This window comes from Panicum hallii, chromosome 2 (genome assembly GCF_002211085.1).
Source record: "Panicum hallii strain FIL2 chromosome 2, PHallii_v3.1, whole genome shotgun sequence".
Taxonomy (NCBI): domain Eukaryota; kingdom Viridiplantae; phylum Streptophyta; class Magnoliopsida; order Poales; family Poaceae; genus Panicum; species Panicum hallii.
In genome coordinates, this window is record NC_038043.1 from 44,161,726 (window position 1) to 44,185,682 (window position 23,957).

The following is a 23,957-nucleotide window of genomic DNA, read 5'->3' on the forward strand; positions in this document are numbered from 1 at the left end:
GTGTATGTGTAACTGTTTTTTTGAAAAGGCCGTATGATAAATTTTAAGAACATTGAATGGCTTTCATATTTAAACATTGTGCGTTTTCACGTGAGTTGTACTTCCACGTGAGATTTCACGCGTGCACAGATAGTAGCAGGCGATCTTCATCTCAGCCCTGTTTGTTGAGCTTCTCGAAGCTTTTGTAATGTCCAAAACTCAAATACTTCCAAAAGCCAGAAGCTGGAAAGCTCATCATAGGGTGCTTCTAGCTTTTAAAGGTATTTGACTTTTGTAGATCTTAAACACCAATGATCCAAAAATATCAAGAAATTGAAACAAACAGTACCTTAGTCTCCAAGGCTCAAGATTGCGCAACACTCTTTTTTGTTGAGTTCGAGAGAGAGAGCAAGTGGGCATACGTTTTTCAAAGACGATTCAGGCCTACTATATTTTCAATTGATTTAGGCCCATAAACTTAGACGTGAAGTGACTGGGCCAGTAATCACCGCAATCACTTCATGCGCCGGACCACAGGTCATGAAGTGATCGGGCCGAAGGCCATAAATCAGAATGGGATAGCGGCCCAACATAGATCCTCCGATCAATATATTAGCTTCAAGAGCTGGATCAGGATCAAAGCATGCGGGCCATTGTTGCATCAGATATGCCCCCAACCCCCGCATGCCATAATCTGGTGAACCTTTTTTTTAGTGTCATCGCTTCTTCTTCTTTTTTTTGGAGAAGCGCTTAGTTACATATAGGACATTGCTTCGTTATATATGTCCTTTTGTCTGCTCTGTTTTTTTAATAACTGTCTTCTCTGATTTGTGTCATCGCTTCCAAGCACACCCTTTACGTGTGATTGACTGACTGTCTTAAAATCCTATGCGTAGCGTAACGTTCTGTGTATGTGATATTTTTTTTGAAAAGGCTTTCATATGAAAATTTTGTTGCCATTATTTACGAGGCAACTCAGGGAAGAGGGCTCTTCCGATAACCTCTCATCAAGAGCCCTCCTCCCATATTATCCACCGACGAACTGATAATAAAGAAAAGGAAAATTATGCTGGCACTTCTTCCTCCACCCGCTCAGGCTCTCCTGACGAGCCCGCCCAGCCGCCGACCTCCCCTCACCGGTATCGCCTTTGATGCTGGTGAGGACCGCCCTCCCCTACCCTCGCCCTCCTCCCCGCCGCCGCTGCCGACCTCCACTACCCCTACCTCTCCTCCCCGCCTCCGACCTCCCCCTCCTCCCCTGCCGCCGCCGACCTCCCTCTAGCAGGCGTCGCCTCCGACGCACAGGCCAAGACCGCCCTCCCCTACCCCTACCCCTCCTCCCTCTGTTGCCCCAATGACTACTCCCTCACTCGGTCTAAGCGTCGCTGCAGTTGCCGCCAAATTCCCCCGCCACCAGACCCGCCGTCCTCCATCACCGTCCGGCGGCGCCATCACCACCCACTACCCGAAACGATCGCTGGGCTTGTCGCAACTGCCGACCATCCCTCTAAATCCGCCGGCCATAGAATCCAAAACTGAGAAACCCCCAAACCCTAACCCAAATCCCTCCTCCGCCGCCAATCTCCACCGCTGTCGCCCGCAGGCAGCGACCCACCGCCAACCGCTCTGCCCACCTCCCGCAGGACCCGGAACAGGTCGCTAGAGGGGGATCGTCGCCCATCATTTGAGCCCTGCTATGTGCCCACGTTCCTACTTTCCTCCATCTGTTTGTTACTTTGTTCGTCTTCTTTCCTTTTCAGTTGATCAAATTTGGGGGTCTCTCCATTTAAGCCTAAATGGAGAGGTCTCTTGATGTAGATTACAGGTTTATATATTTATACTTGCATTTTTCACGTGATTTTTGGTACTAATAGCAGTAGCCCATGATCAATTCATCTCTTAGTTTCCAAGGCTGAAGATTGCAGAGCAGTTTTTTGTGTGGGCGCGCGCGACACCAACAGGGAGGGAAGGGGACAACCGGACAACTAACATAATAACATGAGATTTTCTTGTTGGCTTCCCATCCAAGGCATAATCAATTTTGTATTGTTTCATTTCTTTTGTGTATAATTTTGTTGTTGTACCTGGCTCAGCACATCGGTTATTATTTATTTGTTTGTGTCACTGTTGACTAATTTTCAGGTTTTAGTCTTCTCGACGATCAAGAAAAAATCCACTCAGATACAAATATTGCATGCAAGTTTTAAAATTTAGAAAAAGTCCAGTTTACACATTCAAATTATCATAAAAGTTTAATTTTTAACCTTCAACTATAAAACCGGGTAACTTGGACCATTCAACTATTGAAACTGGCAAATTTGGACCCTTTTTCATTTTGTGAAAATTAAAAATATTCAAGTTTAAACTAAAAGATTCATAAGTAACTGATTATAATAAAAACAATATGAAACGGATGCCATGAATTTTCTAAAAGTGTAACATATCTATTAGCGCAGTAGCACTCTATTTGTCAGTTATTCAGATCCCTAGTATTTATTTACTTCTAGTTATGCCTGTTATTTTCAAATAAATAAAATTCAAACAGAGCACCAACAGCTAGCTTACATTGTTAGAAATATTTTGCTACCACTTTCATGTTTTTCCAATTTAAAATAAATTATTTTTGATTTTTTTAGATCCAAGAAGATTTTTTTTATTTTTAAAAAAATATAAAACCACCTTTTTGAAACCTTTGGCCCGTTTCGGCAGTTGATATCCTTCTTTATCTGATTTTGGTTTTGTAGATGAAAGTTGAAAATTAGACTTTTCCTTAAAATTTTTTGGACTGAAATAACACAGCCAACGAAAAAATGGAAAGACTGTTTAGAGGTCCAAAACAAATTGAAAGGAAGCACAAATGTAGCAAAGTGGCCTTGAAAGAAGCAAAAACTGTGTATGGCTACAAATATCTCATATGATGAAGACTGATGCACATAGAGAAATTGTTTCGCCCATAAAAATGTACAAAACGTACAAGCATAGACCTAGTAATACAAAATATAATTAAATCACCTTCCAACGAGATCTCAGGGAAGAAGATTTCGCGAGTCTTCCGCGTGTGCCCGTTTAGGGGGACATGACGCTGGCCAGGGAGTGGAGGAAGCTGTCCCGCTCCCCACAGCCCATCTCTGACACATCTTCCAATAGCTTGTACAACAGCACCTGCAGGTCCTTGACACGCTCCCATGGCTGTGTGTTGCTCGCTGCAGAAGATGATGCGGCCTCCGCTGATTCCTCCTGTGCCCTCTGCACCATCTGCTTCATCTTGGGCGTGAGGAACGCGGCTGCAGGCAAGCCCGTGGTGGTGGCGCGCTGCATCTGGTAGCTCAACACCCAAGAGTACACGCAGCCCACTCCTAGGCCCTGCTTCAGGCTTTGCACCATGGCACCGATGTCGTTCTCAATGCCCTCCAGGTTAAGGACGGACTCCTGTGCGTCTTTCCAGGACCTTTTGGATTTCTTGAATTCCTTCCACATTTCACGCAGTTCGTTCCCCGCCAAGTTCTTCACGTCATCACCCTCGGCCTTTGCCTCCAGGGCATGGAATTCCTTCTGGAATGTGCCCAGCATCTTCAGAACTTTCGTCCGGACCTTGTGCTGCAGGATCATGGGAAATTGAACCAAAGGCATTTCGTTATTGGGCGTGCACCGGCGCGCATAAATCGAAAATCCATCTCACGGCTGCGAATGTCAATGGGCTGTCCACCAGGAATACCCTTGTAGTCACCACTTGGCAGTAAGCAGTGCATATTTGTAACCTCCACTATCCAACGAAGGAACATTTAACTCAAAGTCAACGATCAAGTCTTTCACCTCAACAGCGTAAAGGGTACCAATGGTGATGTTGCAAGAAGTTTCATCCCTTGAGATGCTGCTATTGTAGCCTCCCGAGTTGATTTTCTTTATCTTTGGCTGCCACGTGACAGATTGATTGGCAGTGACCGTGATGACTGTATCAACGGCAACGACGTTCAGGAGCCCACCAAGACAGACGGCAAGGGCTTCAATAATCTTGCTGTTGAGATTCTCAGTGATGGATGAGTAGGTTCCTTTGGATTCTTAGGCAATGAAGCACAATGCCTTTGGGTCGTGAGCCTTACACAGACCAAAGGTGTGGACTGGGTACTTTTTGACGTCATCACGGACAGGGTCATTAGGAGCGGGGCTCTTGTTATTCCACTTGAACTTGCTATTGTCTAGGCCATCTGACAGGAGAATTATGAAGCCTAAACTCGTCTTATCCACTCGAGCATCCAAAATCTGTAATCATTGTAAGTAATCCAAATGTGTAAATATCTTTCTTTATTGAGGGAAATTAAGTAGGAGGAGTTAACACAGCCATGGAGGCTGATAGTGTTCACCAAGTCACAAGCATGGGATTACAGTAGGAACATATAATGCTGCACCCATATCTAGATCCACCCACCCATCCAAGAAATTCTGTATAATTTGTCTGGCGTTTTCCTAAGGTTTTGGGCTTGTTATAACTACATATATTCCTACCATCCACGACATATGAGAAATCATCCTTTAATACGCACTATATCCTTCCCACGAACTACCCTTGATCCTAATGGTGTATATCTGAGCATTCATCCTCTACGGCAATTTCTATAAAGATCCGATTAATGATTATCTATATGATTCTTGTTTGCAATGGCTCTCCATCCTTTGATCTACGTCCCTTCAGGTTTCATGTGCTCTCAGGACATATCGATTGATTTGCTTCACTTTTAAATTTGAACCAATAATGGAGCCAAATTATCAGTGTGCAATTTGCAGTAAGTGGAAAATTGACTTTGGTTTGGTTTTGCTGCCCCCAATTGTTCTCTTGCTTTGCTAGGTTCAAGCTCTAATCGCCACAGTGGTGTAGAACAAGAACGGTGCTCTGATTTATAGCAAAAGAACTTGACGCCACAGTTATAATGAAAGAGATTTGTTTCTCGATGGAAAATTAGAACTAAATAAAATCCAAACCCTAATATGGCGGCTGTTACTGAGTTTATACCGAAGGGAGAATGCCCTAGGGTTGAGGGCGACCAGGTGGGGGCGTCCTCAACCTGGGCTTAAGGCTCGACACGATACAAGGCCGACTTAGTCCTAAATAGGCGAAGCAGCATCTTGTCGTGGTAGTTGTACGAGTTGTTGAAGTAGTCAAAAGTAATCGTACGAGTTGTTGAAGTAGTCAGAAGTAGTCGTACGAGTTGTTGAAGTAGTTGATCAAGCTTCGGAAAGTAATCGATCGAGGCACCGAGTAGTCGTATTTGTTGAGAAAGTAGTCGTAAGCAGGCGACGAAGAGGTACGGGTGATGATATCGATGGACGGAGTTGGTGCGCGGGGACTGATGGTGAACAAGACCAAATCTTGGACGTGAAGACCAAGTTGATGACGACTTGTAACTCGTAGAAGATCAAATCTCGGGTATATCCAGCACGGTGATGTTCTCATCAGACTGTGGCTGAGCCAAACCCTAACATTTTTCTTGTAATATTTGATGAAGTCTAATAGCAATTTGGTAATCCACACCATAGAATCAGCGGGATTTTCTCCAAAGCGGTGCGGGGGATAATTCCCATGCGCTGTTGTTTTACCGATGGTCATGGAATCGATTTTTGTGACAGTTGCTCGGAATCATGGCATTTGGGGCTCTCTGCTCGATTGTTTCCGGCAGAATCGCCCAATAACTGTAAACAAACAGGGTCCTACACGCTCTGACTTTCTAGGGTTTTTTTTTCTGAAAACCCACTTTTTAGGGTATTGAAATGAGAAAATTTCTTATATGGCACAAAATAAAAATCAGGTTCCTCATATGGCACTATAAAATTTTATCTCCCTTATTTGATACTGAGATTTAAATTCCACTCCTTTCTTGACCCTTGAGTTATATCCATTAGGAACTTTCATCAAATTCACTCTCAATATGTTAGATATTTGGTATGTGGACCAAAATACTCCTGATATATGGAAAATTTCATTGGTTCATTGAATAATTATCTAATTAAAGTATTCAAAATTGGCAAACACAATGTGCAGCTTCATATTGTCCTCTGGATAATTCACGGCAAATTATTCAATTTCATTATTATCTTTCCAGTGAGATATACCAGCCAAACTAATGGAAGTATCAAGAAAGGGACAAAAAATATGTACTGATGTCAAATAAGGAACATAAAGAAAGGAATGAAAAATAAATCTCAGTGTCAAATAAGGGAGGTAAAAAAAAGTTAGTATCATATATGGAACTAAATTTTTATCCAATGCTATATAGGAAATTTTCTCTATTGAAATCCGGTTCCTCTTGGCAACCTCGTGAAATGGTTGGGCCAAAGGCCATAAATCAGATTGGCAACAAGAGCCCAACATAGATGGCCCACTCTAGAAGGTGGCTACGAGGTGTTTTTTTTCCGTTTTCGTGGGCTTTTTGAGGGAATGAAAGTGGAATTTTCTTTTTTTTCGTCCCACAAAAGCTTTCGCAGAGGTTTCCCATTCCATCTCCAGGTGCACGAGCCTCAAGGACGCTGCAGTAGCAGACCTGATGAAGTGAAGAATCGTGCTTGATTGCCTGCACCCGCACACTCGTCACCTATTCCTCCTATAGAAAATATACTTGTGGCCAACTCGGATTAATGAACAGTACCAATTTAATTCAGTGCAATTTTCATCCAAAAAAGAACATAGCGCGACGATAATAACATCTCCTTACGGATTTTTACAACTCTTTAACGTCCGGGACAGATAGCAGCTCCTGGGACTGTAGAATTGTTTTCACTATGCCTTTCGTGCATAAATTGAACTGCTCAGCAAGATAGATAGCTTCTTCCCCTCGGCAAACAATCGGACCACACCAGGCACCAGCAGCCATGGCATGAGCCATGTCGTGCGCAGTAGAAAATCCTATCTATCTTGTCTTGTGGGACCCAGTATGATGTTTAGGTGCCTTTTCCCTCTCAAGAGAAAAAAAAACATTAACTGCTCTCCAAAGAAATGGAACGACGCTGACACTTTGATTGCGACCTTGTATCGGAAAGTAGTTTCGGCGTCTCAGCAGCTGCGTCTGCGTGACGTGCCACTCAGCAGATAATATCTCTGCCATGGCTACGGAATATCGCCGTCCACGTGTTCCTCGCAGCCCGATCGCACAGCACAAAACTCTCTCAGAAGATGCACGGAAGAGAATCCAGTAATCCACCACCTTGCCAAATGCCAATCCAGCGGAAAACTGCAGTGTCGCTTGCAAGTCGTTGCACAGCCATCGTGGGGCCAGAAAACAAACAAAAAGGAAAAATCTGCCCCGAAGAGGATCTGAAACCGTAGGGAAATCCGAGATGGCCCGTCGTCTGCGAGGACTGAGGACAGGGACACACGGAAGAAAACGCACATCAGCATGGACACCTCACACTCGTAGATGGTAGTGCCCGAGACGGCGCTCCATCCCGCTCCGTTGCCATCCTCTAACGCCTAGTGCCCCATTCCATTTGCGACGACGTCATCGCGCACGGCCAATGAGCCAATCACGAACGGCTATCCCCTCCAACGGAAAAAAAAATATCTTCGCCATCCCCTGGAATGGAACGGATTCACCCTGTCGCGTCATCTCGTCTGCTTCCTCCACTGTCCAATCAGCATCCCCTTCCCCCGAGCGCGATCATGCAGTCGCCTCTCCACACCAAGCGTCACCAATGGCGTCACGGTTGCTTTGGTTTCATGTAAATGTAGAGGTTCCCAGGTTCAAATCTTGCTCAACACGTGCAGCGGGGCAAGGATTCCAAAATTAAAGACAACGCCAATCGACTGGGATCGTAGATTTGTGCTTCGTTTGGAACGCACGAATGTTTCTGAATTTTCATAGAAATTGGACTTGTTTACCACGAATTTATTTTTTGGTGCTCAACACGTGTAGTTTGGCTACGGGTGCGTTTGTTTTCTCCCCTCTAGAGTTTAGACCCGTCACATCAAAAAGAATCTTGCTATTTAGAAGTATTAAATAAAATCTATTTATAAAACTTTTTCACAGATGGGTGCTAATTCGCGAGACAAATTTAATGAGCCTAATTAATCCATAATTTGCCACAGTGATGCTACAGTAATCATCCGTTAATCATGAACTAATATACCTCATTAGATTCGTCTCGCGAATTAGTACTGGGGTTCTGCAATTAGTTTTGTAATTAGATTTTATTTAATACTTCTCTTTGATGTGACCCCTCTAAACTTTAGGCCCCATGAAACGAGCACACCCTAAGGTCCTGTTCGTTTCCTACCCTCTAAATTTTAAACCCATCACATCAAAGAGAATCTTGTCATTTAAAAGTATTAAATAAAGTCTAATTACAAAACTTTTTCACAGATGGGTGCTAATTCGCGAGCGAGACAAATTTAATGAGCCTAATTAATCCATAATTTGCCACAGTGATGCTACAGTAATTATCCGCTAATCATGGACTAATATACTTCATTAGATTCGTCTCGCGAATTAGCCCTAGGATTCTGCAATTAGTTTTGTAATTAGACTTTATTTAATACTTCTAAATGATAAGATTCTCTTTGATGTGACCCGGCTAAACTTTAGGGCACAGTAAACGAACAAAGCCTAAGTTAGAATCAAGCTGGCCATGACGTACTTATTTAGATATCGGCACAAGTTAGCAGAGTAGGTTAACGTGGACGAATTATCCAAAAATGAAGGGGCCCAAAGGTGTATATAAGACCAGGCACACCCAAACGTGCTCGCGCCCGCCAGCCGTCCAGCGCCTATCTCCCGCACGACCAGAGCCAGTAAAATATTTGCCCATTCCGCCGGCGAGATGGCCCACCGCCGCCTGCTCGTCCTCGCCGTCCTCGCCCTCGCGGCCGCCGCCGCCGCCGCCGACGAGCCCGGCTTCGCCGAGTCCAACCCGATCCGCGCCGTCACCGACCGCGCGGCCTCCGCGCTCGAGTCCACCGTCCTCGCCGCGCTCGGCCGCACCCGCGACGCGCTCCGCTTCGCGCGCTACGCCGTCAGGTGAGCACCCCGGCCACTCGATCCGACGGGCGACGGCCCACCCCGCCCGCGGTCCGCTCTCGCGCTGCGATTCTCCCTAACCGCGCGATTCGACCCGCCGCCGCTGCCGCCGGCGCGTGATGCAGGTACGGCAAGAGCTACGAGAGCGTGGCGGAGGTCCACAAGCGGTTCCGGATCTTCTCCGAGAGCCTCGAGCTCGTCCGCTCCACGAACCGGAAGGGCCTCCCCTACCGCCTCGGCATCAACCGTATGTCCTTGGCCGCCTCCGTCCTCGTCGTCCCAGTCTTCAACGCGCGCTCCAGCGCGTCTCGGGTTCTCTCCCGTTTCTCACCCGTGGCTGCCTTGCAGGCTTCGCGGACATGAGCTGGGAGGAGTTCCGCGCGACCCGGCTCGGCGCCGCGCAGAACTGCTCCGCCACGCTCGCCGGCAACCACCGGATGCGCGCCGACGCCGCGCTCCCGGAGACGGTAAGTTACCTGAACTGCTCGTCACAGAAAATCCTCTATGTAACGTTGCGGTTTGCTCCCAAAACGGCGGGGCGAGTAGGTGGCAGCCACGTCGGTACTGTGATTTGTAACAGCATGAGTCACATACTCACATGGGAGACAGGGCCTGCCTGGGTTCAGTTTGTTTAGGCTTTACAATGGAGTTTCTGGTATGAAGCTTGCGAGTGGCTGCAGTATTTGCCCATTGCTTTCATGCTGTGTGGTGTCTGGTGTGTAGTGTTTGGCTATTTGCTCAGCCGGCTCCACCTCGAAAGCAACCTTGGTCAACTGAACTTGCCTACATCAGTTTTGTGTTTCCAAAAAAAAAACTGCAAAACTGTTTAGCGGTTAAGTAACTACTACTATTGTACCGGAATGGGGTGGAAGTAGACTTCATACTTGTCACTTGTTATTTATTATTTTGAAGGATGTTAGTGCAGCAATTCCATCATGCATCATACATGTAAGGTAGTGGTCATTGCAGTTTGCAAGGTGTTATGTTGTGTTGTTAGATCTGGGCCATGTGAGGTAGATACAAATTAAACAACTTCAATTAGTGTTGGATGCTGTAAATTTTGAACATTTCTCTGTGAGATGTGTATGTGATATTGTTCTGGCTATTGCAGAAAGACTGGAGGGAGGATGGGATCGTGAGCCCAGTGAAAAACCAGGGCCACTGTGGATCTTGCTGGACCTTCAGGTAACTACTGAAAAACCAGCATCCTCTTTCCCGTTCTTTCATTTGGTATCATTCTTAGACAAAGCTGGTGGGGAGGGTTTGCCATTACTGTTGTACCTTCTTCCCAAAGACGCTAAAAAGTAATAATATATGGGAATTATATCAGTGATAGTTGTGTTTGGTGCATGCTTACTTTCCCAGTAAAAGGTGCCTATGATATCCGACAGGAAGTACCAATTGGAGTCTGCATGCAAATTTTTTGCATGGGCCTCATGGCCTTTAAATCGATCGTGCTCTTGAAAGTAATCAGAGTGGGGCACTTTCAAACCATTCTGCTTCTAGTAAAGAATTTAAAACTACTTTAGGTGTGGTCACTGGTCAGGATGGGTACTGATAGATATATCTGTTGGTGAAGCTGATTATTGCTAGCTTCCAAGAGTAGCAGTTCAGATCTTTCATCACAGAAACAATCATGAGCCTATATAAAATATATATTTTGTAATGAAAGAGATTATTAAAAATGTTCAGCGTGGGGATTAAACTATTGCACTCGTGAGACAGGCAATCAATTAAATAACTGGATCAACCAACCAACCAACCTTAACTGTTGGGCTACGCTTTGCTTTCAGATCTATTCCAGTAGTCAACCAAAGATCATTTTTTGTAACTGTTCATGTTTCCGTTTTTTTAAAAATAGATGTAACTGTTCATGTTTCCTGCCATCTAAAAATTCACTTGCAAATAATAGTTTTAATTAATATTTTCAATGCATTATGAAGTTTTATATGCACACATTCTAATATGTTATACAGTACTATCCTATAGTGCAAGTGCAGAGCTCCATGGAAGACTTTGCTAATAAATTACACGAAAAAATAATGAATTAATATGTAAGGAAAATTAATTTGCTGCAATGCAAGTTTGAAATGCCAGTTGATTTGAATACTTTTACAAATTAAAGAAAGGTGCCACTCTGATCCCTTGTAAAAGTTTGTGTTCATGGATGGCATCCTTGAGAGAGTGTATTCATAGTCAAAAGTAAAGTCATTACCACTCTAATTTTGTGCTTTCCAACATTTTCATGTCTATACTCTCCTTTTAGGCCAGACAAAAATCAGCAAATCACAATGCAAATCTGGTAGATGCAATGTGATACTCTTTGTGCCAGAGCACTGTAAACTTCCAAGGTTACTTTGTTTGATTCCTCCTTTATTCAATTTATGTGACAACAAACTCAGGCTGGAGGTCTAGACGAATAACATAAAGTTTTTTATTCAGAGAGGTAATTTGTATTTTGGAATTTTTGTGATTGATTGTGGTCTGTATTTCCCTTCTGCTATTTCTGAAGCTGAATAAATATTATTTTTGCCATTGGATTTTCTTACCGACATCCAGTTCCAAACAGTAGCAATGATAAATGATATTGTACCACAACTTCGTGGTGAAAATGAATCCATCCCAAGAAAGTGTGTGTTAGCACTTATACATTAATTCTAACGTTGCCTAAAATCATTTTATCAGATATATGCCTCACAAACAAAGAGGCAAAAAGAAAACTTATGTAGGAAAAATTCATAGAATGTTGAGGCACTGTAGTGTCAACTTCTTCTAAACTACCCAAAAACAAACAATATTGCAAGGAGATACCATAATGGCCGATTTATATTGCTAGCTTTTGGTGATGTTTTTGGATGGTCATGTTGCAGTTAGAAAACAAGAGATAAACTTCTTAAGCATTTGAATATAATTCAGATACCGTTTTAGCTGTCTATCAATAGCCATTCTTATATTTCCTATTGCATGTTGTTTATGCACTTTTCTTATCTGCTGTGCATAGAAATGCCCATCTTAGCATGTTCTCTGAAAGTAGGAAAAGGGGGTCGTTCAGACAAAATAATTAAATTCCTCTGATGCTTATTCTGGCAGCACTACTGGTGCACTTGAGGCTGCATACACCCAGGCAACTGGCAAGCCCGTCTCTCTTTCTGAGCAACAGCTTGTTGACTGCGCTGGTGCATACAACAATTTCGGATGCCACGGAGGCCTTCCGTCCCAGGCCTTTGAATACATCAAATACAATGGTGGCCTTGACACTGAGGAATCTTACCCTTACCAGGGTGTAAATGGAGTCTGCCATTTCAAGGCTTCAAATGTTGGAGTCAAAGTTTTGGACTCGGTTAACATCACCCTGGTGAGAACCTAGCCCCACTCTAAATTCGTTTGAGTGATACATACAATAGTTTATACTTATTTCTGTTGTTGTGGTAAGGGTGCTGAGGATGAACTGAAGGATGCTGTTGGTCTGGTTCGCCCTGTTAGCGTTGCCTTCGAGGTGATCAATGGTTTCAGGCTGTACAAGAGCGGAGTTTACACTAGTGACCACTGTGGAACTACTCCTATGGTTAGTTACAATATCCTTGTGTCATCAACCTACGTTACCATTTGATTTGCTTATGTAGAGTTTGTCTTTCAATTGCTCCTATCCAATAACGTTAGGACTTCTTTTTTTAGACGAAATAAGTATGACTTAGCAAATCACGTTAGACTTCTGGTTATCCAGTTATTATGGTCTGAAATTATGAATCCTTTTGTCATTACTAGGATGTGAACCATGCTGTTTTGGCTGTTGGCTATGGTGTTGAAAATGGTGTCCCCTACTGGCTCATCAAGAACTCATGGGGCGCTGACTGGGGTGACGATGGTTACTTCAAGATGGAAATGGGCAAGAACATGTGCGGTAAGTATTCCACATACTCTTCCATATCCTCACTTAAAAAACAGAGATCGTGGGCTCCAGAGTGTGGTGCCCTTCGATATTAACCTGACTCCAAATGTTGCAGGTGTTGCTACTTGTGCATCCTACCCTGTTGTCGCGGCATGAGGCCCACAAGGATTGTTCCATGGTTTGCTTGGCGTCAATAATACATGTTTAGCCTGAGCATGTTGATGGGTTATACAAATACCCTGTTGTGAATAGACAATCGTAAAGGGAATGAATTAGCCCCCGCTTGTACGTCTCTCCCGTATGGTCGTGTAGGTAGATTGTCAGTTGGGGCTCCAAACTACTCATACGTGTCCATGCTATTCTATTGAGGTGAAATTGTAAACATGGTACCACATGCAGATTACAGACGGGACATTTTTATCATATAATAATGCACCATATTCAGATTATATGTCATCATGTTCATATCTCTGAATTATCTTCAAATGGGTTGATCTCTGCATTGTTTTTTTGGTTGTTCCTTTACATTTTTTTTTGAAAAATTAGCTACCATAGTAAGGTGAGGTTGTGTGGGTCCTTGGATGTAGATGTCCCTATATAAATCTATCCCAAAATTTTAATAAAAATTTTCATAATAATAAAAAACCACAGGTATGACGAATCTGAACCAGCAAATATGGTATCTTCTGCATTTCGTCACCCAATTGACATGTCTGCCCATGTGAAACAGTAGCTGAACTATTTTTGGTCTATATTTACGCATCCACTTAACGAGCATTACGAGCGACCAAATTTGGAACCCGGTGTGAACAGAAACACGCAGCGAACCGCACCCCTGAACGGATGCCTCTTCACCTCCGGCTGTTCGAGCCTTTCCCACCGAAGAGCGCGTCTTTTTACCGCGATCTTTTTGCCACTCAACCACGGCCAGCGTCCCCTGCATATACGCCATCTGCGGCTTGGTTTCATCATCTTGGCACCGTCGTCGCAGTTCCCAACAATCGACGAGGGGACCCGCGCTGCGATCCCGCAACCGAACCGGTGAGTTTCTTGATTCCTCCAAGTCTCTTTTTCTCTTGGCGACTGAATTTTGCTAAGTTTCTTCCGTTAGTTCTTTATCTGAAACATCCATCCACTGCATTGTGGCATCATCAGCCAAGCCAGTTTTCGTGATACAGTGTCATTCGGTTGAGTTCCCTTTGAATCTTTTTCTTTCTTTCTTCTCTCGAACGAATTCCCTTTGAATCTTGGAATGTTGGCAGTTGTTCATGCTCTGATTGGGTTGACCATACTTTTTCAAATCCTTACTGAACTCCTGATGTCCAATGCGATATGTGTCCGACTGACATGAGCCCATAGACGAATTTTTTTCGACTCCCTCCCTGATGAGGCTGGTCCCGGCCCGCTGGGCCTGCGATCTCTGAGCCTTGCGGCGTAAGCCATCGCCACCGCCTTACACTAGCGCCGACTTAACCGCGATCAACTGGCTGCTTAACTAGAGCTTCCTTGGTGGGAACGGCACCAGGCCTATAAGACGGCAGGAGATCCTACAAAGTCTGATGAACTCGTCGGCTTCGATCCCCATTACCTTGTTAATCACTCCATTTGCGCGTGTCAGTGTGAGTTGGGGTCTCTTTCACCAGTGGTGTCAAAAGTCCAAACCGACTCTGTTTTTCTTGGAAACATTTTTATTCTTTATCATATCCCCCGCGTCTGATGTGATGGTTTCCTCCGGATCTCGCTCTTGCCGTGCAGGAGAAGAAACGCAGCTGTGACCGCGACTACTTAACAGGAAGCCATTCACGCCGCAGGGCCCGAGTTAGCAAGCACTCAGTTGCGCCACCATTGCCTTGCCTGTTCTTGGACACTTGTTGTTGCGGCCAATCGCTTTAGGTTGTTACTAGCATCGATTTTCGCTGGATTTTTTGTCTGAAATAGTAACTGATAACAAAAAAAATATCTTGATGATGTGATATGTTTGGGTTTAATCTTTAATTCGGAGCTTATATAGTGTAACAATCTGTGTCGGATGAATGGGTTTTTGATGCTTCCCTTGTTCGTTCATGGCAGGGACTGCGATTATTAGCCCCTGATTTTGACCTCCCACGATCAAGATCACTTGTTGCCCGGTGCCAAGTTAAGTTACCGGTTGAATCATGACAAGAAACGCGTGGTCCGTGCTGCTGATTTTGATCTGCTTATGGGTTTGCCCTGCGAGGATCAGTGGGTTCTCATGGAACATCCTCTCCTCGTCGTCGGGCTCGGCGGCGGTGGCTAACCAGCGCGCTCCGATGATGGAGCTAGAGGACGCGGTGGCCGACTTCGACATGGACGACGCCAACGACCCGCGAGGGCTGAAGCTGCTGGAGAACGCGCGAAACAAGCTCGCCGGGCCGAGGAACTGCTGGCAGGAGGCGTACCGCAAGCTGTTTGCCAGCTGCGGCGAAATCATGGCGGATAAGGAGAGGCAGTCGCGCCTGGCGTGGCACCTCAGCAGCTGCTTCCAGGAGGACTCAGGGCGGCCGCCCTTCCCGTCCTGCGCCGACGGCTCCAAGATGGTCCATTGCCGCAAGCAGCTTAGCGAATCCGAGGGCAAGGTGTTCCTTGAGTTCTTTCTCGAGACCAACACTCTGTGCCACCAGTTGCAGTAAGTTTTGTTTCCTCCTAATTTTCAATTGCAGATCTTCAGACGTTTTCAGTGATATATTTGACGGTTTGGTTGATTTGTTCAGGGCTGAAGCGTTCAAGCACAACACAGAGAGGCTCGTCAATGACCTGACAAGGACATCCAAGTCTGCTAAGGAGAAGCTTGAGGTGATCGAGGAGAGGTCAGACCAGATCATCAAGGAGTCCTGCAAGGTTCATGACACGCTGTCATCGATCGAGATACAAACCGACCACCTGGCAGAGACGTCGAAGAACGTCAGGGAGCAGATCAATGACACGCTGGCTCACTCGAAGGCCGTCTTTGAGCAGTCTAAGGAGATCGCCGCGGCTCAGGTTGCCCTGAAGGAAGGGCAAACGGAGATGAGGGAGAAGATCGACGCTGGCATGGCGCGCGTCGAGGAGTCGTATGAGAGCCTCGGCAATGGGATGGATAAACTGAAACAGGAGACTGGGTACATTCACAGGGAAATAAAAAGTGTTGGCGATTCAATATCTTCAAAGATGGAAGGTTTGCAGAGCAAGGCTGATGATATTGGGAGTGTGGTTGGCAAGTCATTGGAGAATCAGAAGAAGCTAATTGATGGTCAGAGCCGGGCCATGGAAGGATTGAATAATCTCCACAACTTTCAAGCACAAGCTCTTGAAGAAAGCAGGTAGTGTGTATTTGTGGGTACTGCTCATTTTTTACTATTGTTCTTGGACAAGTGCTTGATTTACATCTGAAAGAAAAAAAAACATTCTGATTAGATGAACATTTGCAGGGAAACAATTCAGAAACTTGCGCAGTTTGGCCAGCGGCAGCAGGAAGAGTTATTGGCCCGGCAAGAACAAATCCGACAAGCCCATGATCATCTCATCCAAAACTCGCACTCTATATTGGAAGCACAGGTTCCTATCCATTTCGTTCCCAAAAGAAAAACTAAATAATTTTGTCGCATTTGGGCCTTCAAATCCTTCTCATATTTATTGACTTTTTTCACCTGCAGGAAGAGTTCAGAGCAAAGCAGGCCAACATTTTTGCTGCTTTGGACAAACTGTACATCCTGCACAACGCCATCCTAGCCGAGTCTCGCTTCATCAAGGCATTCTTCTTCTACTGCTGTATCGTGTTCCTCATCTATATGCTCACCAGTGCAAAGCAAACGTTCAGCATCAGGGGCCAACTCTACTTTGGTATGATTTCATCCCTCTAATTATTTACAACTTCTGTGGCAGAGTAATTTCTACATCAAGTGAGAGTGTCCATTTCGCTAACATGTTTGCCCCCGGTAGGTCTATGCATCACACTCGTGCTGGAGATCGGGCTGATCAAGGTCGGCGCCGACGACATCGACAAGCAGTTCTGGGTCATGTCCAAGGTGTTCCTGATCAGGATGGTGTTCCTCGGCGTCGCCACTGTCCAGATCCTTCACTCTATATTCACCTACAGGTACGTGACAAACACAGCCCTCCGCAAATCTGCTAGATTACACTCTGGATCTTCAGAATTTTCAGTGGCCTGCTGGCCCAAACCGTTGCTGCAATTTTTAACTTGCTGCATCCTTCAGGGACTACGAAGCGCTGAACCACCGGCTGCTCCAGACGCTGGTGGAGAAGGTCCGGGCGCTGGAGGAGACCGCCGGCGGGCGGGCACTGCCGTACGAGACGGAGGAGAGCGAGGGGAGCATGAGAGATTACTCGTGGGTCTTCGACGAGCTGGCGGACGAGGTGGACAGCAAGATGGACCCGAGCTACGCGATGCCGCCCGAGCGGGCGCCCCGGCGTTGCAACGAGGTCGTGTTGCCGGAGGGGTTCGGCGAGAACTCCATCACGACGTCGGTGGGCCGGAGGTACAATCTGCGGCCGCGGAAATAGGAAGGCCCGAATTAGTAGTTTCTGAGTAGGGAGGAGGCCTCTCGAGTGCCACATGAGGATGTTGACGAAAATTTGTTTACACGATGTTTTAGCATATTGTCGTGATGAAGCTACAATCCCTAAATATAGTTACACTGGAGTGAATATATTGTCAAAAATTGATTGATTCAATATGCTGTTCTAGATGTTTACTAGAAGCACAAGCCACCATAGAGGTGGCCAGTCCAAATGGCAATAGATTAAGCAGATTTGCGACTATTGGCAATAGATTCAGATAAGTACCAACATTATTTCTGGGTTATCTGTGTTCGTCTTTTTTACCTGTGTTCATCTCAACAGGAATGGTACACATTTTATCTTTTTCATACTTTGTGATGCGACCTGTTTAGGGTTAACAAATCTGCAGCAGCAACAATCACAGGACACAGGAGAGGCAGAGAAGATGAGCCTTGCTCCATTGCACCGTTGCAGATCAGCATATTAATCAGTTGTATTTTTAAGTGATACAGGTTGATAAGCATGCTCGTCTGTCAGCACTGTAATATTCTCTTTCTGGATTGGGCACTAAGTTGATCATGTAGTTATTTATCTCATCTACTACCTCATTGGTGATTCCTAATATAGCACTCTGTTTTAGATACTCAGGTTCTTGAAATTTTGTAGTAATATTAACCTGTCCTATTTTATAGCCACGAATCAGTCTGCTTATCTGAGAACATATCTTCCTGTTTCATGGGGGGGCGTTGGTTTTAAGTGAAACTCCTGATTTTCCAATCTCACAGTAGCGCTGCACTTATCAAAGAACTGTGCTACCGGCTCATAGCCATACTCAATGTTCGTGCACACAAAAACAAGCAGGGACTGACAGGCTAATCAGTATAGCTCAACGTGATTTCAATCCAACAAAATATTATTTACATATTGCAAAGCAGGGTACTATAGGATATCACCTGGAAGAGTACAAGGTAGGCGGTCCCTTGCTGCATAGTGGTAAGTTGGTGACCATCCCATGGCATTCAGCCTATACAGGTCAAGTACACGACTGGAATTAAATAGTAAAAATGACATTAGACTAAGTAGGGAATAATCAATGCATACGATTGGATTGCTTCATTATTGTAAATAGAACACTCTAGCATGCCTTTATCCGAAGGAAATTCAGTTCAGCATCCGACAGACTGAATGACGTTCATATGCTGGGAGCTGAAATATAATGGTAGCAAGTAGAAAAGGCTACAAACTATCGCTTTGTCCAATTCCAAATTTGAATTGATCTTAATGTAATGCAATACTCAGATAAGCATTCCAACAAACACCTAATGTGCGTGACACTGTGTGCAGATTGCCTGCACAATTGCAGAATTAGCATATGGCTGTGAATCGTCGTTTTGCTTGCTTCAGGAGGATACGGAATGCCTCCACCAGGAACGCATCAAGAGCGAGCAAAGCATGGGCAGGTATCTAGCGTAAGATACGGATGTGAAAGCACATCCAGATACTTGTAGTTACAGCGGCCAAATTTTGAGCGCAGGGACGATGATCAGTACCAGACCTCATGTTGCCTCCGGACGACCAACTCGCGGGCCACAGCGCCCTCCAGTGGAGCACTTTGCGGTGGCATCACTGTCGCGTCGAACGCGTACGCGTTGGCTACGTCGATACGTAGCTCAGCGTGCGGACGGACGGAGTCTCCGTTTTGTGAAGAAGAGGAGGGTGGCGTGGTGGGGTGGGGAAGGAGGAGTCAGTAGTGGAAGTGTCTCTGGTGCGAATTTTGTTACTAGAAACATTCGACGCGCTTCGCGAAGCGCGTCCTATCATGGTCATACATTTTAAAATCTATAGAGTACGCAAAAGAATAAAGAAATAAACAGAAAAACCTTGCTGAAATAAAATCCCGTTAAGCTTTTACATCGTTTTCTATTTGGATTTTATATGGGATTATATAGTTCTCTAAATTGATGGGAAGTTGGTGCATGATGAACTGGGAAAAAGAATCAATATTAAGTATTTAAGGTTCATAGATAATTCCACCTATCAATTCAAGGTTGGATTTGAACAGCAAATAATCATGGTAAAAGGATTAATACACCAAAGCAAATTTTAAACTGAGTTGAGGTATTCCAATTGGCTCATGTGAAAGGACATTCACAATTGGTTCGAGAAAAGCACATTCGCAATTAGAAAATAAAATATGCATTACATTTTCTTAACACGAAACATCCTGATGGGATGTGATGCACGGAGGCTACTCAAACTTAATAGTCAGTGGGGAAAGAGGACGAGAAGCTTTTGCAGCACTCCATAACCTTGATCAGCTCCTGGTTGTTCTTCATGCTTCTGCCATCCTTCTTTGAGCTATTTAGTTTACATGCCATGTGTTCAAGAGTAATAGAAGAAAATATGTTAGTTCAATAGGCCTAAGCTAAATCGTGGAGGTCTAAGCTTGGCCGAACCAAAGAAACCCCAACATCATAAGTTCACCTAAACAAATACAACCATGGCAACGTTTATCTGAATCTGTAAAGTAAACAACATTTGGTATTGGAGAAGCATATTCAAAATTAACTTGACACCTCTCTAATTTCATTCAACACACAAGCATGCACGACAGAGATCTAAATGAAAAAAAGCTGGCATGTACCACTACGGTGGGTCGTACATTGCATATGATTCTAAATTGTATACCGGTAGTGTTTCCAAAAGAGCAGGCATAGAATCCAAAGTTATTGTAATCTCATATGCTGGAACATGAGTATCAGCATGACCACATTGGGTAGCATATTCCATATTTACAATCTAAACTTAGCTTTGTATTTTAAATAAGTGTGCAGGCTATTTACTTACACATGCATCTTTAATTCCTGCACAAGTATGACAGATCAAAATAGTATAGAACTCTAGAAATGTGAAGATAAAATGGATATCAAGATCTGTATTGGTCGAAATGTAACTGGCTCCTGGCTGGTTTATGACATTCAGTTTCAGATGTCTTCAGTTCAGTTTACAAACTCAAAGTGATGCAACCAAGCAACTGAGTAGTGTCATCATAGTTAATGGCATGCAAATTTATAGGTTGACCATTAAGCTACATACTGAATTCTTTCTGTATGTTGACATAGGCTAACAATGAAAGATCGGATCAAATGCAATAATCTTTAACCTTAATAGTGGCCAATTTTTTTTTCTATTTTCTATTGATAGGAATCCCAAATAGTTATTTTTCTTAAAAACCGTAAAAGCTGAAATTCTCTTATAAATAGATAGACCCTGTGATATGTATGGATCAAAATCACATAGTTAATGGTTTACACAAATGGAACAGCTATTTATGATTCAGTTCTGTACCGTCTTCACCTAAACGCTAAACGGTAGTTGTTCAGTCACCCCTCGAATAGCGAGTAGGCCGTGTACATGTCGTGTAAAGTGTGTACACAGGCTATACAGTGTGTATGGTAGAAATAAAATTCATATATTTATGCAAGTGAAATTCAGAAAATCTAATATTTTATCAACCAAATATTACAGATTACCAAGCTTAATTGTTAAATAGACCAAACATGTAATTATATGCTCCTTATCAATTGATCATTCTTATGTTATGTGACAAATCACAATTTACAAATAACAAATGTTGTGCTGTTTAAAAAATAAGGCATAGTTGATACTTATCTATAGCCTGAACGTTGTTTTAAACGGTCTACTCGTCGTGTAAAACCGTGTAGTCGCCGATTTTTTACACCGTGTAGGCTGTGTAAACCTATTTTTCATCGTGTAAACGGTTGGATCGTGTAATCACCGTTTAAGGCCTAAACTACACGGTAGCTTGTCAAGTAGTGTGTACACGGTTGTTTACAGCAACATTGGTTCTGTAATACCCTATCTTTATCTGATACAAGTACTACACAAAGGTAAATAGAACAACATTAGGAAGTCAATTGCAGGAATTGACTGCCATTCCTTCCGAGATCTAAATCCTAAACCAAGAAAATCCATCCTAATAAGCATCAATTCAGAAACCAAAATTTAATGGCTAAATGATTCTTATCTTTTCATATCGAATATGGAAATTAAATATTATTATGTTAGTCCATTCCTAGGATCAGTGGGACTTATCTTAACATCATATATAGTTGTTTTCTCATGCTCAAAACATTGCTGCTACCCTTGCTCCTGTCACTGAGCTGCAAAAATTATGGCTAGCACTTTTATAACTCTGAAATTTAAATAACAAACATTGTTAGAATGCCTTCGCAAGCATGCTCAAATCTCATCCGAACGCAAGAACGGACCTAGGATAGCAGGTGGAGATAAGGACGGTAGGAATGCAAAGAAGAAGTTGCTCGGGAGTACCTCATCTCACATTGCTGCCTTGCCACCAGGCTGTCGCTCCGCGTGCACATCAGTTCTTTGCTCGCCACGGTCATAGGCCAACGCCGTAGTTTGTTGTCGGAATGGCCGCGCTACTATACCGTTGCTTCCCCTTCCCCACGGCTCGCTGGATCTTGCGAAAGACGGAGAAAGAAGAAAAGGAGACATAATTGGATGAAAGACGAGGGGAAGAGATAAGGTGGGGACCACCATGTCGCTAGGCTGGCGCACCTGCTCTTGTTCCGAGAGCGACGTGGCCACATGCGAAGGGGTGAGCCGGCACGGCCGTCATCTGGAGGGCTGATGCCTCCTCGCGCACCGCAGCAGCCGCCGCTTCCTTTGCTGCCTTGGCTGCCCGGCGCCGCGCTCTCGACGTCACCGAGCCTCGGGAGGAGACCCAGGAGGCGCCGGGGATGGACCTCGACGCCATGCTCCTCCGCTACCCGATCCGCGTCGCGTCGCTGCTGGTGCTGCCAACGCACGCCCCTCGCCGGCCGCGCCGCTGGTCCTCCTGCACACCCGCGCCGCGCCCGCCTCCTGGCCTACGCCACGCCGCTGCTGCGCGGCCTCTGCTCCTGCGCCCGCTCTGCTCCCGGGCCCGCCCGACCGTGCCTCTGTCACCCGCACGCAGCCACTGCGGGCCGCGCCGCGAGCAGGACCCCCGCATCCATGCCGGCCCGTGCCGCACCGAGGGGTGAGGGGCAGGAGGGGCACAGCAGGGAAGAAGGCGCCGAATCCACGCCGGCCCGTGCCGCGCGTAGGGGTGAGGGGCGCCGCCGGGAAGAAGGCGCCAGGAAAGAGAGGAGAGGAGGCGCTGCTGGGGTACAGTGAGAGAGGAGGCGACGGGGTTGGGGTTGAGGGCGGCGTGGATCCCGCGGGAGCGGGCGGTGGCGACAAGAGTAAGAGGAGCGGTGGCGGGAGGGGCAACAGAGGCAAGCGGAGAGGGAGAAGGGGAAGGGAGGCGACGACGGGGAGTCAGAGATCAAAGAGGGAGGTGGCCGGAGCAGGAGAGGGAGGGAGAGGGCGGGGCGGTGGAAGGAGAGGGGGTTAGGGTTCGGGGCTGTGGAAGGGGTTTATTGAAAAATTGCATAGCGGGGGGTTTTCTGCAAACATGACGGTATTATTGAATTTTTCCTTCTTTGTGTCAAAATAAACATTAGTCTGAGGTTCTATTTGCAAAATATACGAATGTGAGTATTGTGCGGTCCGGACGAGCTAAATTTATTTGTGATTATTAGGAAATAAGAGATTTTTTTGCAAAATAGGCAGATGGGAGGGGATTTTAATCAAGATGATGTAGAGATCGCAGTCCTCTCCTTCTTATGGTCGGTCCAAGGAAAGATAGAGTTTTCTCAACGGCCCAGAAATGGAAAGGTCGCGTCCATCATTGCAGCCCAGAGACACAGCAGCCGAGTTTGCTGACCAGTGGTCGGTCCATCATTGCAGCCCAAAGACAGAGCAGCCAAGTTTTACATAGGTCCGTTTCCTGTCCAGAGAGGCCCATCACGACAGTGAGCTTTTCGCCGCCACCTACCACGGCTGTCTCTGTACACAGGTAGAGTCGTGGAAGAATACCATACCATCTTGGGAAAAGTTACAGCCGGTACGATTACCACCTTGATAATCCAACCGGGCCAGTCAAAATAGTTGACCCACGCCGCAAGGTGAACTGCAGAACTGAGCCATCGCCACGCCCCGATCCCCATCGTACGCTGGTATTCCCCACGCGTTTCCCCGTATGTACGCCGTGGACGTACACGTCTTGGGTTGCTGGAACGCCACGCAACACGGCACGTGTAGCTGCTAGCCCCTGGCCAGTCGGCAGCCGCCACCTCGCGCCTGGTCCCCCGCCACCGGCCACGTGCCGCCGCCGGGCGCGGCCGCTCCAGGAGCGCGCGCGCCGCGTGCCCGAGAACGAGAAGGGCAGCGGCCGCGCACGCGCCGCGAGGCTCCCCCGCCGGATTAGGGCCCTGTTTTTGATGCACTCCAAATCCTAACTTTTTACATTCTCTTTCCATCATATCAATTTTAAGACATATGCATAGACCAGTAAACATATGTAAAAAACTAACTAATTGCACAGTTTAATTGTACATCATGAGATGAATCTTTTAAGCTTAATTAGTCCATAATTAAATAAAATTTATCAAATACAAATAAAAGCGCTATAGTTTCACTGTTGCAAAAAATTTGCAATC

At 45.4% G+C, this 23,957-nt stretch overlaps 2 protein-coding genes, 1 long non-coding RNA gene and 1 pseudogene across 5 annotated transcripts; 2 read left to right on the plus strand and 2 right to left on the minus strand.

Moving 5' to 3' along the window:
- Positions 1 to 3,045: 3,045 nt before the first annotated feature.
- On the minus strand, positions 3,046 to 4,389 carry LOC112881103 (annotated as a pseudogene).
- Positions 4,390 to 8,714: 4,325 nt separating this feature from the next.
- Positions 8,715 to 13,326, plus strand: LOC112880300 (cysteine proteinase 2). The gene is made up of 8 exons (XM_025944850.1): positions 8,715 to 8,981; positions 9,107 to 9,228; positions 9,330 to 9,448; positions 10,093 to 10,166; positions 12,072 to 12,336; positions 12,415 to 12,546; positions 12,747 to 12,882; positions 12,986 to 13,326. The coding sequence occupies exons 1-8, from the start codon at positions 8,785 to 8,787 to the stop codon at positions 13,024 to 13,026; spliced, it is 1,086 nt and encodes a 361-aa protein (XP_025800635.1). The 5' UTR covers positions 8,715 to 8,784; the 3' UTR covers positions 13,027 to 13,326.
- A 148-nt stretch (positions 13,327 to 13,474) lies between these two features.
- Positions 13,475 to 17,562, plus strand: LOC112880299 (protein GAMETE EXPRESSED 1-like). 3 transcript variants are annotated; one of them, XM_025944847.1, is made up of 9 exons: positions 13,475 to 13,911; positions 14,626 to 14,763; positions 14,941 to 14,958; positions 14,992 to 15,517; positions 15,603 to 16,190; positions 16,299 to 16,425; positions 16,524 to 16,710; positions 16,810 to 16,966; positions 17,085 to 17,562. In XM_025944847.1, exons 4-9 carry the CDS (start codon positions 15,027 to 15,029, stop codon positions 17,389 to 17,391), a joined length of 1,857 nt encoding a protein of 618 aa, XP_025800632.1. In that variant the 5' UTR covers positions 13,475 to 13,911; positions 14,626 to 14,763; positions 14,941 to 14,958; positions 14,992 to 15,026; the 3' UTR covers positions 17,392 to 17,562. The 3 variants fall into 3 exon arrangements, with proteins under 3 accessions (XP_025800632.1, XP_025800634.1, XP_025800633.1); XM_025944848.1 differs by lacking the exon at positions 13,475 to 13,911 and adding an exon at positions 14,378 to 14,489; XM_025944849.1 differs by lacking the exon at positions 14,626 to 14,763.
- Positions 17,563 to 19,471: 1,909 nt separating this feature from the next.
- On the minus strand, positions 19,472 to 22,863 carry LOC112882450. Its single transcript, XR_003226671.1, has 3 exons — positions 21,991 to 22,863; positions 21,742 to 21,892; positions 19,472 to 19,746 (listed from the first exon to the last, which is right to left on the minus strand). It is a non-coding gene; the product is annotated as an uncharacterized LOC112882450 (long non-coding RNA).
- Between the last annotated feature and the right edge of the window lie 1,094 nt (positions 22,864 to 23,957).

What these genes read in the sequence shown, in the direction of transcription:
- LOC112880299 (XM_025944847.1), top strand. Translation starts at nt 15,027, where the DNA reads ATGACAAGAAACGCGTGGTCCGTGCTGCTGATTTTGATCTGCTTATGG. An exon ending in ACTCTATATTGGAAGCACAG is followed by an intron (nt 16,426 to 16,523) that starts GTTCCTATCCAT and finishes TTTCACCTGCAG; the next exon opens with GAAGAGTTCAGAGCAAAGCA. An exon ending in CAGGGGCCAACTCTACTTTG is followed by an intron (nt 16,711 to 16,809) that starts GTATGATTTCAT and finishes TGCCCCCGGTAG; the next exon opens with GTCTATGCATCACACTCGTG.
- LOC112880300 (XM_025944850.1), top strand. Translation starts at nt 8,785, where the DNA reads ATGGCCCACCGCCGCCTGCTCGTCCTCGCCGTCCTCGCCCTCGCGGCC. An exon ending in GGATCTTGCTGGACCTTCAG is followed by an intron (nt 10,167 to 12,071) that starts GTAACTACTGAA and finishes TTATTCTGGCAG; the next exon opens with CACTACTGGTGCACTTGAGG. An exon ending in ACTGTGGAACTACTCCTATG is followed by an intron (nt 12,547 to 12,746) that starts GTTAGTTACAAT and finishes TGTCATTACTAG; the next exon opens with GATGTGAACCATGCTGTTTT.